Source organism: Podarcis vaucheri, assembly GCF_965113315.1.
Source record: "Podarcis vaucheri genome assembly, chromosome: 6".
In the NCBI taxonomy this organism is placed as follows: domain Eukaryota; kingdom Metazoa; phylum Chordata; class Lepidosauria; order Squamata; family Lacertidae; genus Podarcis; species Podarcis vaucheri.
The window spans coordinates 60,053,155-60,070,351 of record NC_138764.1 but is presented as its reverse complement, the minus strand read 5'-3'; the positions used below and the strand labels follow the sequence as shown (position 1 = coordinate 60,070,351).

General features: G+C 44.6%; 2 protein-coding genes across 9 annotated transcripts in view; one reads left to right on the top strand and one right to left on the bottom strand.

The window, feature by feature from the left end:
- Positions 1-2,265: 2,265 nt before the first annotated feature.
- TMEM217 (transmembrane protein 217) lies at positions 2,266-8,630 on the bottom strand. 8 transcript variants are annotated; one of them, XM_082228262.1, is made up of 3 exons: positions 8,609-8,630; positions 6,860-6,955; positions 2,266-3,201 (listed from the first exon to the last, which is right to left on the bottom strand). In XM_082228262.1, the coding sequence occupies exons 2-3, from the start codon at positions 6,860-6,862 to the stop codon at positions 2,608-2,610; spliced, it is 597 nt and encodes a 198-aa protein (XP_082084388.1). In that variant the 5' UTR covers positions 6,863-6,955; positions 8,609-8,630; the 3' UTR covers positions 2,266-2,607. The 8 variants fall into 8 exon arrangements, with proteins under 8 accessions (XP_082084388.1, XP_082084387.1, XP_082084383.1 ...); XM_082228261.1 differs by having other exon boundaries at positions 8,587-8,609; XM_082228257.1 differs by lacking the exon at positions 8,609-8,630 and adding an exon at positions 7,409-7,747 and having other exon boundaries at positions 6,860-6,959.
- TBC1D22B (TBC1 domain family member 22B) overlaps positions 7,911-17,197 on the top strand; it is a 44,373-nt gene continuing 35,086 nt past the window's right edge. Inside the window, exons 1-4 of the mRNA XM_082228223.1 lie at positions 7,911-8,179; positions 11,567-11,623; positions 14,867-15,168; positions 16,806-16,985. Of these exons, the coding sequence (XP_082084349.1) occupies positions 8,124-8,179; positions 11,567-11,623; positions 14,867-15,168; positions 16,806-16,985 (595 nt within the window). The 5' untranslated portion in view covers positions 7,911-8,123. The remainder of the gene's footprint in view (positions 8,180-11,566; positions 11,624-14,866; positions 15,169-16,805; positions 16,986-17,197) is intronic.

Sequence of the window (17,197 nt, the reverse complement as noted above, 5' to 3'; positions counted from 1 at the left end):
CTTGAAGAGACAAGGGTTTTCAGAAAGCTACTATTCAGTCTCTAATATTCCCTTCTTGAGCAAGGTGGCTGACAGGGTGGCCACTGGCAGGTGCAGTTATGCTTGGACGAAGCAATTATCTAGATTCATTTCAATCTGGCTTCAGCCTCCTTTTACCACTAAAACACCCGGTTCCCCCAACTAATGACAGAATATCAGGAGACAATTGGGACCATAGCCTTGTTGGTTCTCCTCAGTCTCTCAAGACTTTTGACACCATTGACCATGGTCTCTTTCTGAACCCAGGGGGATAGAAGTTGCAGGCATTGTATTACAGTGGTTTAACCCCTACCTGCAGAGTCATGACCAGAAAGTAGTACTAGGGGGGTCCTACAAGGTCCATTTTATGTCCTTTGCTATCAGACACCTATCTGAAACATCATCATCATTTTATTTGTATGCCGCCTTTCCATAGTTGAAACTATGCTCAAGGCGGCTTACAACATGACAAGATTTACACAATTAGAAACATAACAGAAGTCATAAACAATAAATAAAACACATCAAAAAGTACACAACCAAATGGAAACAATTTCCACATAAATGGTAAGATCTAAAGCTAAAGATACAACAATAATATCAATAACAGCAACAGCTCTCTCAACCTCCTGTAAACAATACTCCAGCCCAAGAATCTGTTCAACGGCTTCAGCTTTTGTAGTTGGAGTCAGTCAGCACTCCACTCTCCCAGGCCAGATGGGAAAGGGCCAGCAAGGCAGGGTGCAGGTCTTCCAGTTGAGAGCTGTGTTGTCTAGGCATTTGTTGTACGGTGCCATCAGTGTGCAAATGACACAGTTGTACCTCTCTGTCTTGTTTTGATGTACAGGAACCTTCCACAACCTGATCATTGGCTGTGTTTGATGGGGCTAAGGCGAGTTGTAGTGCCTCTGGCCTTTGTATAGTGGGCAACATTCAAGTCATGCGCAATTCAGAGATTTCTATACCCACTTCTCTCCATCCAGGTAAGTAAGAAGCATTACTGCAGTTCGAGGACACATTCCAGCCAGGTGAGAACACACAAGGAGTTAATGGAATAGGGCCAGTGAGGAGTGGGGCCTGGGAAGGGATGTGGTCTGGTGACAATCCTGGAGGACTGCAGTTGGCCCCCCAGGCCTGAGATTTCCTAGCCATACACTAGAGAGTAGTAACTAATAGAGAAACATGTCCCTTGTGGTTATATTTTTGTTTTTTGAATTATGCTCTAATTTCCACAACTATTAAGATGAATTATTTGGGTATGAAACCAAGTTGAACTGTCACCTTCCTATTTTTCAGTGCCAATTACAATATTGTTTTTTTAAACACTGTTGCTAAAATGTTGCCAAATAAAACGGCAGTTGTGAAGAGGCAAGTGGACCTGACTGCCCAAAAACATCATTTGATAACAAAACCATGTCTATGAAAAAGATGGGGAAAATCTATACCTCCAGAGATTGCACCACTGTTCCGCTCCTCCCCCCCACACACACATCCGCTTTGGTTAAGGAAATGAAAGAAGCTCAAGAAAAACAACTACTTGACTTACACCAAACTTTGCCAAAGTGTGTTTGCTGAAAAACGTGAGTGTGGGATTGTGAGGCAGGCATTGCCAGGGAAGGTGTGTGTGTGTGTGTGTGTGTGTGTGTGTGAATGCTCTATCCTTCCTCTTCCTGCCACTTTCTCCCTGAACTCTCCCTAGGCTGACTTTTCTGCCTCACCAGGATTCTTTTCAATCTTGGGACCAGTTAAATCAAGCCAGCTACTGGGGAAAAGTTGTGAGTGGTTAAGCACTACCAACTGCTTTCCTCCTGCAAAGTCCCCATCTCTGCATTTGTATTACCGTATTTTTCGCCCTATAGGATGCACACAGATTTCCCCTTCATTTTTGGAGGGGAAAAAGTGCGTCCTATAGGGCGAAAAATTCGGTATTTAGTAACCTTGAGGCAGTGTGTCATTCTGGCCAAAGAAAGGGAGCAAACACTACTTTAAAAATAATAATCTAGCAATAAATAATCTTCACTGTGACATTTCACATCCAAGCACATATGTTGTTAGAGACATCAGCTTTTTCCACGGAATTTCATGATCCCAGTTTTCCACAGCCATATCATTGTGATTATATGAGTTAGAAAGGAAACTATTGCCTTGCCCAAATATTCTGATGATACAGTTCACATGTCTTCATAACTCAATCAGGCAAAACAAGATTGTGTGTATGGGGGGGGGGGGGAATAATCCAGAATACAATGGAGAGGAAATATATGTTTATTAAGGACATCAGGTCAATCCAATAAGGTAATAAGAATTTTAAAAAAAAAACCCAAAACAAAAGTCAAACCACATGCAGCACCACTTAGAATGCATGAATTTATACACCAGATTTGCAACTCTGGCAAGACAAACCCATGTTTTTGCGGCCCTGCTGAGTGTTTGACAATCCCTCTGTTCTTGCAGTTCCAGGCAGGCAACAATAACCAGAGGCTTTTAAAGCTCCCAGTGGCCAGCAATACAAGGTTGATGAACTGTACTCATCTTGCTATGTCCCAAGCATTGCAAGCCTGCTAGTTTGCACAAATTACCTGACAACTCTTATTGAACTCTCCTAGCATTGATACCCAGCCTAAACTTGGGAGGCTCTGACACACGTCTTGATATCCGCCTTGTCTTCAGTGACATCCTCCCTGTGCTTCTGCCTTCAATAATCATCAGAAGATATGTTATGATAAAGAGAAGCCAAAAGCAGTCTGTGGGGATTCTGGTGGCCAGTCCAAACCATTCCAAGTCACTTATTGAATAAAGAGCTGCCCTTGCTGTTAGAACTACGAGGACAATGTTGGCTAGATCATAGAAGATGATCCAAACAATGTAGATAAACAATCCTACAGTGTCTCGCCTCTGGATGGATAAGAGGAAGTAGAAACATATAGGATAAGTTATAACAGCCAAGCCAATTGCAGTGTAATAGTAATATGGGATGACCCACATCGCTCCAATTGAATAATTTTCTTCCTGATGCAGTTGTATCAGAGCTAGGGAGCGATTTAGGTGGCCAGCCTCAAAGATCAGGTACATATTGGTTGTCAGAATCATGTAGACACCAGCTAGAAGAGATCCTGCTTTTGGAGCTACACCACAGATACCACCTGCAAACAAGAAGATCATCTTCTCACTTCCAAAAATCCCCTGAAAGGCAAGTAAAACTGAATTAGTAGTGCAGGATATGGAAAATGTTTCCAGAATTCTCTGAGAAAGCTTAAAGATATGTTCAAACTAGAGATGAATACAAAACATCAGAGTAGGAGAGAATGCAAATATACTGATTCACACCTAGGTTGCTTCCAGACTGTCCTGTCTTGTGGGCAGGATTCAGTTGTTTACCAGAAATACATGTTAAAACAATTTAAGTACATTATGCACTCTTTGTCAACAAATCCACTTACACACTCACCCCTTTTGCTGTAAGGAAAGTGATGGGAACATGTAGGATAACAGCAGTTGCTTAACACAATGTTGTACTGTATAACCTTCCAGCAAAGAAATCAGAATGAACGTGCAACAAACAGTGGATGATTTATAACTACCTCACAAAAATTGTGCAAACAAATCAGGATGAAGGCTCAGAAAGCAGGTCACATGAAGATGACCTTGGATGCACAAGCAACAGGAACATATGAAATTGCATGTTTGCAGCATGACTTCAAGAATCCAAAAGAGTGCATAGATATCTGCAGAGGCAGAACCATCCCACCAAGTGTTATGTAGCACCTCTAAAAATATCCAGGTATTGCTATGATAGCCTGCAACTCAGAAATAAGTTTGGCCTGGAGAGGTCTTCCTTACAGAAAGTCAGGCTCACATATTCCAAACCAGCCCAGTTGTAACAGCGCCTCTAAAATGTATTGTTTCCTTTCAGTGTAAATCTCTGGCATTCTTTCCTTATCATTTGTAAATCAGAAGTAAGTAAAAGACCAAATCAAACTAAGCTATTGGCACCTAGCTATCAAACTTCCCACTCTCTCCTTAAATTAGGAAGCAATAAATTTCAATAGTCTGAGGCTTTTGCTTGAAAAGTCCAAAAGATATGTCAAGCTCCATCTCACCAGAGCAGAGGAATAAGATGCATTTCTTGAAATCATTTTGCAAACTTTTTTAAAACAAGCTCTTCCTGGCTGACGTAATTTCTTTTTTTTAACACCCATTCACAGTGTTAGAAATTGAGATATGAAAGCTAGGAGCTAAATGGTACCTTAAACCTAGATTATGGGCACAACAATAGAATGTCTAGGTGCACTTTTTTATAACAAGAATACAAAGCTGAAAATGAATGAACAGCAGCTAAAATATTATGCTCATTTTTCATGTGGTCTAGTCCTTCCCCTGCCCACCCACCCCCTAATATTCTTAAGAGCGTCTCTTCTCCAGTCTTCAGAGAATAGCTAGAAGTGGGGAGGCAGAAAAAGGTCGTCCTTTCCTTCTTCTCTGAAGTTTTAATCTGAAATCTCAGACAAAAACTGCATCCAGAGCTCAGAAACTAATCACACTAATGAAATTCCCTGTTGCAAAATGGTAAAATGGCCTAGAACAATGGGAGTTTCAAACACTGCCCATTCACTATCAGGAAGAGAGAATTTGTTTCTATGCTAATTTTTGAGACTAACTCAGGCATAACAGGTGATGCTTTTCACTTTACTAGCTAGGAATCCTTTGGGTACTAAAGGGATCTCATCTCATTGTCAAGGAATTTTCTGATGGACTCCCCCAACCCACCCACTTTTCCTTCCCCCTATCCCCTTTGTTGCTGAAAGGTACTCTTGCTTTCAACACACTGAACCTCAGGCTCACAAAATTAGGAAAGGCGTTAAATTTTAGAAAGAAAGCCCATCAGCTGTCCAACACCTCCCTCCCCTTCTACCTTACACTTTGAAAACCAATCAGATTCCTCTTTCTTGGGGATACCAGTCTCTCATTTTTCCCTTTGTCACGCTAATTTCTTCCTCCCTAATTTTCTCACCCGAAAAGCTCAGATCTCCCTATGCTCAGTAATCTTAGCCACTGTCCCAAAGCCTTCCATTTTTCTTCTGATTTTCACCTAAAACTCCCCCAAAGCCCTTCCCAATCATTCCTCTGACCCCCCTTCTCTCCTGCAAATAAACAGCTCAAGCCAGCTCCCACCCCCACATTCTAGTACAACCTTAACCTCTTCAGCCAACAAACCCCCCCCCAATCTCTTTCCCTGACCACATCATAGTTTTCCTATGTGTTCCTAGGAACACTTCTAAGAATAACTCTTGCATGGTTTTAACCTTCCCAAGCCTCATTCTATTATTGGTGTGCTGTTTATTGATTTTGTTTAATATGTTTAGTAAATGTGCTGATTCCTTTCTGAGGCAATCAGCTAATTCCCTTTTGATATAATAAAACTGACTTTTGATTTATCTCTGTTGCCTGTATTAACTCCTGTGGTACCAAACTCTGGAGTATATCCAGGTCACAATCTCAAAAGATTCCTGGAAGTGTAAGGTTTAATTTTCCTGTTTCTTCTGTGTGATTTTTAATTCTCTTCTCTATTTCTGTAAATCTAGGTTCTAATTGTTTTACTAAATTTGACAGACTTACTGTTTTATTGATAATCTCCTTGTCTCTTTCCTTCAATGAATTTGTTACAAAGTATTCTACAGCAATCCATTTTCCTCTATAGTTTTTAAAATAGTTTTGTGCTTTTTAAAATAATCACCTTCAAATTCTTTAGTAAAATAATGTTTTAATTGTTCTAGTACTGAGCATGCCACCTTCTCTATTTTAAAATCTGTTTTACCCATTTTGAAAGCCTGTATTTCCCCCAGTCTTAAAATGTGCTTCCATCTCATTTGTACATTTTCTGCTTGCTTTTCCAGCACAATGATTATAATATCCAGAAAAGTAACTAATGCAAGCTTGCTGATATCATTTAGTTATCAGCAAAGAATGTTGAACCCAATAAAAGTTAGAAAGGGAGAAGAAAAAAGGTAAGGGGAGGAAAGAAATCACTAAGAAATTCATTAGTCAAATAGGAATTAATTATTAATTATTTAAGCAATTTCATTACTATATTGTTCTTGACAGACTGAAATCTTACTGTTTCTAAGAAGAAGTTCTAGCAGAAAAATAAAAAGGGGACAAGCACAAGGAATACAGCTGAAGAAATGAACCGGTGCCAGACACTGTGATAGGATTCTATTGACCTCTGGTGGTGACTGATGCTCTCTTTAGTTCAGTTCATTGAACCTTATTTTCTAAATGATTGGTTATGTGTTACTGCCTCAGTGCTATTATTATTATTAGTCCTTAAAAATAGTGTTGCAGTTGCACAGAACAGCTATCAATCACTCTCAGTGGTGCAGCTAGGACTGTGTCTCAAGGCTGAGGTTCAGTGCCCTGCAGTCCGGCCCAGCCCCACTGTGCCCAGTGGCAGATTGCTAGTGTGGTGACAGACAGGCCTTTATTTTTCATTTTTAAAAGCACATTTTATGGCTACAGGATAGGCCGGTGGCCATGTACATGTTTTGAGGTTAATGGGAGATACAGTTCAAAACATTTGAATGGCTTGTGGTTGCAAAGCATAGAATAGCAGCATTGATGGGGAAGAAGATAAATGCTAAAAATGTGTTTCCCAATTGAAGTAATACACATGACTGAATTGTGGCAATGTGGTCACCACTTCCCTCTCTGACAAGCAGTAGAAGTGCACTGGATGAAGAGCACAAGGGAGCAGCCTTGGTATGTTCTGTACTTGCTTTGTACTTGCACTTGTATTGATGTTAACTGCTGCCAAAGGTAAATCATACTGCACATTTCTTCTCACCATTTTGAATCTGTTCACTTGATCTCTTGTGACCCCAGTTGTTTATCTCTTCCAAGGATTGCTGCTGCATCAGAAAACAATGCCACTTATAGCAAGCTTCCTGTGAAGAAACATTGGAGGAGTAACACACTTGAAATATCCGTATGCTGATACCTTATCTGTCCAAGTGGATAGATAGCTGCCTCCCCCCCCCTCAAGTAAATAAATACAAATACTTAACTAAAAATAGAAATTGTAGAAAGATTTTGACAGATTTTTCGGAGCACTTGGGGGCAAAAGGAAGTAATTTAAAACAACTTGTCGTTGTGACATTTCATTCCGAATCTGCTAGACAGAGCCAGGCAGATGACAGGTGGATGTTCTGCCACGCGCCAACATAAATCCTGACTGTGCCCACAACATTAAAGGAATGAACATGCCAAAGTTAAATAAGTTCTTGCATTCTCTCTCTCTCTATTGAATAAACCGGACTCATTTTGATCTGATGGGTGTTCTGTTCGCACCAATGTGCAGTTTAAAATCTATCCTTGTGAAGAACAGCATACCTACATTAAAAGGGAGGGCAATCTGAGGGCTTCTGAGGAGTTTCAGGTAGGAGCTGAAGGTGTCTTTGCTGAAGAAAGCACATAAAAGTAGCAGCTCTGCAAAAATTGTCCTCTTTTTAATGGAAGATTCGAACCATCAGTCTCCCAATAATTAATGATTTTTTAAAAAAGTCTGCCTAGATATGAAAGTGTTGTTTATTATTTTCCTCCCTGAGAGAGGGGGCAGCCCCCAGCCTGCCTTGGTTTCCCTCACTGGCTTTCCGCTCCCGCTTCTCCGCGAGGACGGCCACTTTTGACAGTTAAACCGCCTCCCGCTTCGACCAAACTGCACGTGGCTCCCCCCGCCCCCTCGCCGCAGCCTTCCTCCTCCCCCGCCCCCTCCTCTGTGCATCACTAGGTGAATCGCCCCGCCTCTCGCGCGTTGCGCGCGGCTCCTGGTCCCGCCCTCCCTTCGGCGGCGCCCCCCCCCCACCTAGCTTATGCTTCACGTTGCTTTAGGAATCTGACTCAGGATTGGCCAGCTAGGGGGACTCTGGCTCAGGCAACCAATGGCTGGGCCGCGCCCGCCCGACTCCAAGATGTCGGCGCTGAGGCCTGGCAACGGGGCTCCCGGAGGGAGGCGGTGAAGCGGCCTCGGCCGGAGGCTTTGGGCCCCACCGCTCCGGCTCGTCCCCTCCCTCCCGGAGCCGGCGGGGTGCTCGGCCTCTGCCCCCCCAGCCATGGCCGCGGAAAGCAGCAAGCAGTTCTGGAAGCGGAGCGCGAAGCTGCCGGGCAGGTGAGCGGCCGCATGAGGCTCGGTCTCCGGGGTGGGCGCCCACCAAGCAGCCGTGCCCCGGGAAGGCGGGAGCCGGTTGGCGGCGCCGGTTCCAGCGGGTGCTTCCCCGCCGCCATTCATCGCAGGGAGGTGCTTCGTGGGGGCTCGCGGCTCTCGTCCTGAAGCCGGTTAGCAGTCTCCCCGCATCTAGAGGGAGCAGGGCAATTGGTAAGAGGACCTCTGTGGGTCCCCCGATGCCCGTGAGGTGAAGCTCGGGATTGCGGTCGCGCCACGATTGCTCTCCGCTGCAGCGCCGGCTGGCCCGGTTAGTCAGCAGCAGCTGCAGTCAGAAGCCCATCGCCAGCCGGAGAGGCGAGGCTGGCGATCGCGGGGCAAATGGGCTTTGCTAGGCTCCCATCTTCCTAAACCCGCCGTGGGGAACGACGAAACTCGCCGGTGCCTCCGTCCTCCCTTGTCCCGGGGCCGTTTGTATTTCGGAGCCAGCCAGGTTGCTCAGCGGACAGGTGCATTGGGTTGCTACTTTGCCCAGGAGCAGAAGTCACTTCCTCATTTGCATAGGTTAATCGGCGTGGGTCCGTATGGGCTTCCTTATCGTGCTGGCGCTTAAACGCTCTGATAGGAGTGAACTTCTAAACCGGGTGGCGAAGAGAATCAATCAGGCTTTAAAAAGCAAACACCAACTAATTACGCCTATTGCAACTCGGCAACTGAGAGTCTTTGCTTTGTTATACCAAGAAAACTCTCTGGAGAACTTCAGGACACACAAGGCTGGCTTTCTAAATATGAAAGCAGAAGTCCTAGACTTCATATTCCGGAGACGATTTCTCCTTAATGTGCCCACCCCCAAAGCTGGTGAACAGGGAGTTTGCAGTGCTTAAATTACAAAGGGGTGATGTGGAGTGTGATGGGATGCTTCCCATATTTATTGCTTTTAGCATTGTTTGGGGATGTGTGTGATTTGCCTAAAATGGATGAAGTTAGAGGTAAGGTGTGTGGAGTTTAATAAAAGCTCCCCCCATTTCTTCCATAGTTTAAACCATGGTGGTGTGTGCATCCTTTTGATAAGTTATAGCCATCACTGATAGACTTATCTCCAGTATCCGAGGGACCATGCGTCATATTCTACTTGTTTTGGAAGACAAATGCTAGAGTATCTTTGCCCTCTTGTCCTGTGAGAGCCAGTGTGGTGTAGTGGTTAAGAGTGGTAATCTGGGGAACCAGGTTCGTGTCTCCGCTCCTCCACATGCAGCTGCTGGGTGACCTTGGGCCAGTCACACTTCTTTGAAGTCTCTCAGCCCTACTCACCTCACAGAGTGTTTGTTGTGGGGGAGGAAGGGAAAGGAGAATGTTAGCCTCTTTGAGACTCCTTCGGGTAGTGATAAAGGGGGATATCAAATCCAAACTCCTCCTCTTCTTCCTTGGGCTTCCCATAGGCATCTGATTGGCCACCAGGAACAGAATGCAGGACTAGATAGGTCTGACCCTGAAAGGCTCATATGTTTCTCTTCAGCACCGCTCCAATCACTTTATTATTTGGAAACATGGCTGCTGGGGAAACTGTTGTTGGCGGAGGGTTCTAGCTATTGTTGGACAGGGCCAAGCTGGGATGATCTGCTATCAGCCTTAAAGAGAGATTTCACATCCCACCCATGTGCAAACTCTTATACTTTTAACACTAATTATATTGGAATACATTCTTTCTCTATATACTTAGTGTTCAATTCTGATTAGATTTCCTTCCTCACTCATTAAGAAGGCACTTGAAAGCTTGAGGAAACTCTGAACAATTGTTTGACCACTCTGAATGAGATTGAGCGATAACTCTCCTCTTTTGATGATTCAGGAGCATGTGCCCCTGAAGAAAGTGCGGTAAGACCTAAGAGGTGATCTTGGCCTCAGGTTTGGGATAAAGGCTGTATAATTCATGAGGCTGTTGCATTAGACTTCAAGCTTTCTAGAATACCAAGGTTCACAATCAGAGTTAAGTGCAAAAGTTATACACTTGGGATTAAATAACTCTGAGCTGAGGAATTTGTTTGGAATACCATCCTTCCACACAAAAATCCACTTGTGGTTACCCCCACCCCACCCTTCAGGAGTGCAATGCAGAATCATTTTGCTGTTCCCATTGTTAAACAATTGGGAGTCATAAATCCTTGCTGATCTACTTCAGATCTCTCAGTAGATCCTAATTTATCTTCTGCTCACCCCTGTGTTATATTGTTCACATGCTCTCTAACCTCATATTGACCCTGCTGTCCCAAGCCAGTTCACCACCGCGAGGCCTCTGGAATGCTTAGCTGGCTTTAAATCCTGCCAGGCTAGTTAATTCTCTGTTTCTCCCTCTAATGTCATCCATCTCTCCGCCTGTCAAACTCTACCAACTTTCTGGGGTAGTTTGGATGTGTGGGAAAAGTACAGCTAAAGGTCTTATAATACGTACTTGGGAAGAAAAGAAATAACAAACATTATTTCTGCAAGTGTGCTGGTGCCTCACTATCTTAGCTTTCTTATCTCATTGCCACATCCTGCTTGCTCACTTGTGTGTTTCTGCCTCTCTAAATCAAGATGTTGTTTCCATCTATAGCTAATTTAAACAGTGAAGTTGACTAAACCAGGTAAACCGGTTTTGGGAAAAGAAATGATCCAACTTGAACTTCAGCCCAACCAATGAACTTAAGCTTTATTCACTGATGTGTACGTTGCCTGCCAGTCAATAGGCTGCTGTGATAGCTCAGGCCAATAGAAGGGGGAGGTGGGTGCACATACTCTTTTATTTAAATAGTCTGTAGCCTATGTCTTGCCCTCTACCTATTTCTCTGTTCTGAAGCACATGTAGCTAGAAGATGAGTGAAATGAGGGCTAACTCCTGGGGCCCCCTCCACATAACTTTCCCCCCAGCTCAGTTGTCTGAATTGTTTGTTAGGAGTACAGTTTTCCTAACCTGTGCAAGTAAAGTTGTCCTTGTGACCAATAGCCCTTACTACCCGTTCTTCACCCCATGTGCTGTATAATCCATGCTGAGAAGAACAAGCACTAAGCTTGTATGTAGTCATGTGGCTTTGCCTCTGTTAAGTCTGCAAAGAATGATGGAGATATTTTGACTGGGGCCAGGGGGCAGAGGAAACTCTCAAAGAGCTGCTTATCGAAATGGGAAATCTTTCTCATGTGTGTTCTTTGGACTGGCCAAAGGGGATGCCAAGAAAAGAATTAGGAGGGTGGGTTGTCAACATTGTTTTTGCTTTTCTAGGTAGCAGATTGTGTTTGTTCCTGTGATTTTGATACCTGGGAGTTATTGACGTTGCTTGTATGTGGCCCATGATACATTCACTGCTGAGGCTAGAATACTTGCTCACAAATCACTTGAGTCTCTTGTTTCCCCTTCAGCATTCAACCTGTCTATGGAGCTCAGCATCCTCCACTGGATCCCCGGCTTACTAAAAAGTGAGTAGCTTCCCTGGTTCTCAGACCTTTAGCACTCATCACCACATGGTGCTGCTTTGCCCTGGGAAGAAGTCTGTTTCGTTCGTCCAGTTATTTTGCTCTCTCCTGTGGATTCCCAGCCTCCAAGGCCTCGGTTTAGTTGGTGATCACAGGAGCTATTGCAGAAGGAGAAAAGTGGGATGGAGAGAAAGGGAGCAGCACCAAAAATGCTGAAAGTGAAATTTAATGGCTTAACATACACTGCTGTGTTGTTGGAATTTTACTAAGTTTTACTTACAGTAGACCCACTGAAATTAACAGACTTAGTCAGGGGAATGATGGCACCTTGTACACCTCCTTCCAGCCCAGGATCTCCATACACACTGCCCAGGCTTGCACCCCAGGGAGGTCACTTAGGTGCTGCAAATGCAACGGTTTGACATCACCCATGGAGGTGCACTCCATTGTCTCTCGAGACAGACAGATGCCAACAACAAGTCATGTTCACTAATTTCAGTTGGTTTACTCTGAGCAAAACTTAATTAACTACCACCTAATGTGTTTGAGCTAAACACAGGCATTGGGACCAAGAATTACAAACTACACGATGTCCTTTGTGAACTCTAAGGAAGAACTTTTTAGAGTAGGAGAACTTGCAAGTATTGCCTCAATGAGGGATGTTTTGTTTAGATGCCTTGGATGCCATTTGGACCAATAAATTCCCCATCAGGCACCAATTTGAGCTTTACCTGTTTTTTGGCCCTTGAGTAATGGGCATGTAATGAGTTGGTGGCCCCATTATTAAGTCACTATGGGAAGACATTCCCATCACAATTGTTGCTGTTATATCCCAAGGGATTCATGAGTCACGGAGTCTAACCTCCTTGTCAGTCTCTAGAGGGGATTCTCCAAGGGAAAAAAGGAGGGCAAAGACTTTAATGCTGCTATCCAAGCTATGCAGAGCCACCCTAGTTTATGTGTTGCTTGTCTTTATATATAAGCGATTGTGGCAGTTTATGATTATAAATCTAACATGTGCCTTCCCCTGTGCTGAACACCTTGCTCTCGTCATGCTATTGTGGAGTTTATAAATACATTGTTCCCTAAATCACAATGTTTGCTAATACTGATGCATTTTGATAGCGGTTTTCAACTGTTGACTATCACAATCCTATATTCATTCGAATCAATGACACTCTAGCCCAGTGTGTTTGTTTTTGAAGGGGGCCATTGCAAGATGAATATAAAATTATAGAACAACTTTGGAGCCTTTTGTCTATCATAGATTCTTCTTAGTTAGTGCCAGTTAAGAGGGAGGGATATCTTGGGAGCAGTGGCGTAGCGTGGGGGGTGCCAGGGGTGCCGGCCGCACCGGGCGCAACATTGGGGGGGGGTGCGTTTGGCCGGCCCTTCGCAAGACAAAAGTCCATAGGGAAATCTCCGGGACAGCGGGGAAGCGCAGCGCGTCTTCCCCACTGTCCTCGGACCTCCTCCAAAGCCTGGCGGTGGGGCAGAGAGACCTCCTCCTGCCGCCAGGCTTCGGAAGGCTGCTCCTAAGCCTGGCGGCGGGAGGAGGGCTCTCCGCCCCACCGCCAGCCTTCGGAAGGCTGCTCCGAAGCCTGGCGGTGGGGCGGAGAGACCTTCTCCCCGCGCCAGCCTTCGGATGGCTGTCCTGAAGACTTGTGGTGGGAGCAGTGGCGTAGCGTGGGGGGTGCAGGGGGGCCTGCCGCACCTGGCGCAACATCTGGGGGGCGCGCGGAAGAGACTCGAGTGCTAAAATCCACAGGTTAGGGGGCGCAAATTACTTGCCTTGCCCCGGGTGCTGAGAACCCACGCTACGCCACTGCTTGGGAGTGAAGACCACTTCTCGATATCTTGACTAAAAACCTTTGATGAGAATATGCTAGTTTAATTGAGTCTGATCTTAAATTTCTGTTGTTTTAAAGAGTGTATCCCCTTCCTACCTTGGGAGGTGGAGAAGGGGTTTTTGCAATCTGCCAGTGAAGCCCTGTTCCAGGTGACATCTCTTTCAGACATTAGATTGTTGTCAGCTAGAAGCAGAGTTTATTCTGTGGTGGCCCCTGAATTCTGGAACACTCTCTCCCTTGAGGCCTTGTTTTTAATTTGACTGCTGTTGATTTTAGTGATCAGCTAGGGTAGGCTTAGTATTGTTGCATCTGAGTTCATTCAAGCCTCTTATGCAAACAGATTATGTCCTGATCACCTTCATCAGAAACATTACTTTATGAAAGTTTTACCATTTTCAAAGCATATCTCATGGGTCTGAAGATCTCACTGCTCTTTCTGCATTTGAATGTGTGGCTTATACTCATTAATCTCTTTTCAGTGCCTATTTGGACTGACTATATAAATGTGTAAATTTAAATGAATGAAACATTGTTAATGTCAGTTTCTGCTGATGATATTTTATTATTTTTGACTCATTTGCAAATAAAAATTCTAAGAAAAAGTGTAACTTGGATGTAAGTGGTCCCCTTCAACAAAGACATCTTCAAGGAATAGCATTAGTTTTTCTGTATTTCCTTTGTCTGGCTTACCTCTTGAACATGCTGTTCTTGACCAGGCTTTCTGAAGTAGTTTTGAGACATTTCCATTTTCTTTGTTCTCAGCTTCTCTCTTGGTCTCCTTAACCTTGCTGGAGTTCATGTGCTTTCTGAGTTTCTTGTTCGGACATGAACTTTCTCTTTATAGCACAAGGACTTTGACTCATTTAACTGAGAACAAAGCAAATGCAGCTTATGAAAGAATAGTTGTGCCTGATTATGCCTCTCTTCTATGTATATGTTAACCTGATAGCAAAGCAGTATGTTATTGTGGCTACTTTCAAATTGTATGCCTGCACTTTTACTGTTCTCCGGGATTCCATATGTGCTCCCTGAAGTTGAATCCAGTCTCCTCCTTTGCTTTGCTTGCCAAGCAATACTTCAGACTGGCAACCTTTCTTCATCGAGGCATTTGGCAGAAGCGTTTCTCCTCACTGTCCCATGTGCCAAGACTGCAAAGCTCACTGGTTCAGACATTGAACTTTGCACTTGGTGGAGAGCTTATAGGAAGACTTTGCATTCCTTCTCTTTACCCTGACCAGACGAGAAAGGAACTGTACCATGGGATGGAGAAGTGGCAGTGGGGAATTGACCTGCAGAGGAAATGGAATCAAGTAGGGCAAATTAGGCTATAGGCAGGGGAAGGTGCGATGCAGAGTTTGACCACATTGCATTAATGCCAGCTTCCTTTATTTTGTAGCTTCATCAAGGAACGGTCAAAGATCAGCGCGCTACCCATGAAGAATAAGAAGGCCAGCAGTTTTCACGAGTTTGCCCGCGACACCAGTGACGCCTGGGACATTGGGGATGATGAAGATGAGGACTTCCCATCTTTCCAGACTTTGAACTCTAAGGTGGCCAAGGCCACAGCAGCCCAGGTGCTGGAGAACCACAGCAGGCTGCGTGTGAAACCCGACTGGCCCCAGGTGGCTCTGAATGAAGCACCAACCAATTGTAAGGTCATCAAGTCCAATAGTGAGGCCCAGCTGTCCAGAGCGCCTGGTAAGGGCCCCCTGGCCTTTTTACCCTATGTGATCTTGTCAAAGGTGTGTGGGTTCTACAGGTCTGCACAAGGGTCACTTTGGGAGTCAAGTGCAGAACTTAGCATTCTGAGGATCTTGAATTCTAGCCAAGGAATGTGGATGATCTCTCTCTTATGGCTGAAAAAATAGATTTGAATATGCGTGGTCAATTCCTGTTGACACCTTGAAAGCTGGTGAGGGGTTGAGTTAGTGCTTTATGGAGCTCCCTGTTTGCCTCATTTTAGCAGGAGCAGAATAAATTAATGCTGATAATATGTGACTTCTCTTGATTTTCATAACTCTCATTAGTGGACACTGTTGTTGGTTGGTTTCTGGGATAGGTGAATCCTTCGTCTGATCCAGTAGCATCCTTCTTATTCAGCTAGTAGAAATTTGCTTTCGTTGGCACAGACTGTATAGGTTACCTTGGTGTAGTTTTACAACACATATACTTTTGCAGAGTATGCACAGATCTGGTATACTTCCATGGGATAAAAGCCTAGTGTCCTGTCAAATCAGGCCCACTATTGGGCACAGTTCTTGTGTTACTCCTTTTGCAAGTGATTGGGGCAAGCTTTCTATGAGTAAGCCTTCTTAGTGAACAATGAACCAATCTGAATAGGGTTTACTGGATGGGGGTGGGTGGGACCTAGAGCTTTGCACTAAGGACTTCGGAACAGGCATGCAAGACGTACTCAAAATAGTTTAGATAATATGGACCAGACCTTTTTGTGATGGTGCTAGTGGAGTAAGCAAAGCATACTCTACTTTTTAGCTCTGAGAATGAGCCTTCCTATCACAGAACCACCACCAGATGGCTCCAGAGTCCATGTCTCACGTCCAGTTATCTGCTGGAAACTGACTGGCCACTTGGCATAGAGGTGTCAGTGGAATTTGGGATAGTAAACTGCCTTTGTGTTTTTCTGCTTCCTCCCATATGTGTTGAGTTGTCTGTCCAGCATGTTAGAAGAGGAAGGAAGGAAGGAGAGCATGAAAATTGGAGCAAAAGGATTGACCTTGAGGAGATGATGGATGGAGAGCAGTGAGAGCCTAGCTGTGTTTATTGTTGGAGGACAGGTCAGATGAATCTTTGCCTCAGTAATTATGCAACAAAAATGGTCCGAGAGCCATCCATGCAAACCACTGAGTGATGCCTATTCTGGATAATGTGGTATTTTCTTTCACCACTGCTTATTAGCCCAGAAAAAGTGAGCAGGACTCCTGGATCACTACTGTCCTGTGCTGCTAAAGCATTGTTCCAGTTGAACTGAAAGTCCAAATATTACATTAAAGGGATTCCTTCTGTTCCACAGAACGTGCAGTTGAAGCAGAGTAGCTTCCCAGCAGCAGTGCAGGAGTTTATATTTCCTGCTCGTTGAGGTTGCATTTGTATCTTTTTAATAATAGCGTGGCAGGAAAAAATTCAGTTGGTGGAGCTTCTGTCCCCATTCAGTGATGGGGGACAAACTTCACAGGTGTGAAGCCTTTCTTCGTCGTGCATGTTTGTGAAGGTGTGCAGACCTTTTTGGGAATGGTAGTGGATTCTGGAAGCTCCAGACAGTGCTTGCCGCTGCCCAGTATGCTCATGGCCTGATGGACCTCTTTAAACTCTTTTAGAGGATGCCTGTGTGCGCAACCCCCTCCACAAACAGCAATCCCTCCCACTCCGACCCATCATTCCGCTTGTTGCTCGCATCTCTGACCAAAACGCTTCAGGGGCTCCTCCCATGACGGTGCGTGAGAAAACTCGCTTGGAGAAATTCCGGCAGCTTCTGTCTAGCCACAACACAGATCTAGGTGAGTCCAGGCAATAAACTCAGAGGGTCCTGTTAGTTTCAGGGATATCACCAGAGGGGAGAGAAGTGTGCTCCCCGTTTGGTTCCTTTCTCTTGTTTAGAAGTAGTTTTGCGTTGAAACTGTACTCAGTAACTAGGATAAGTGTGACACTGATGTCTTGTTTTGTTGAGCGGCTAATAAGCACTGCCTAAATTGGGAAGTCATCCCAGGCA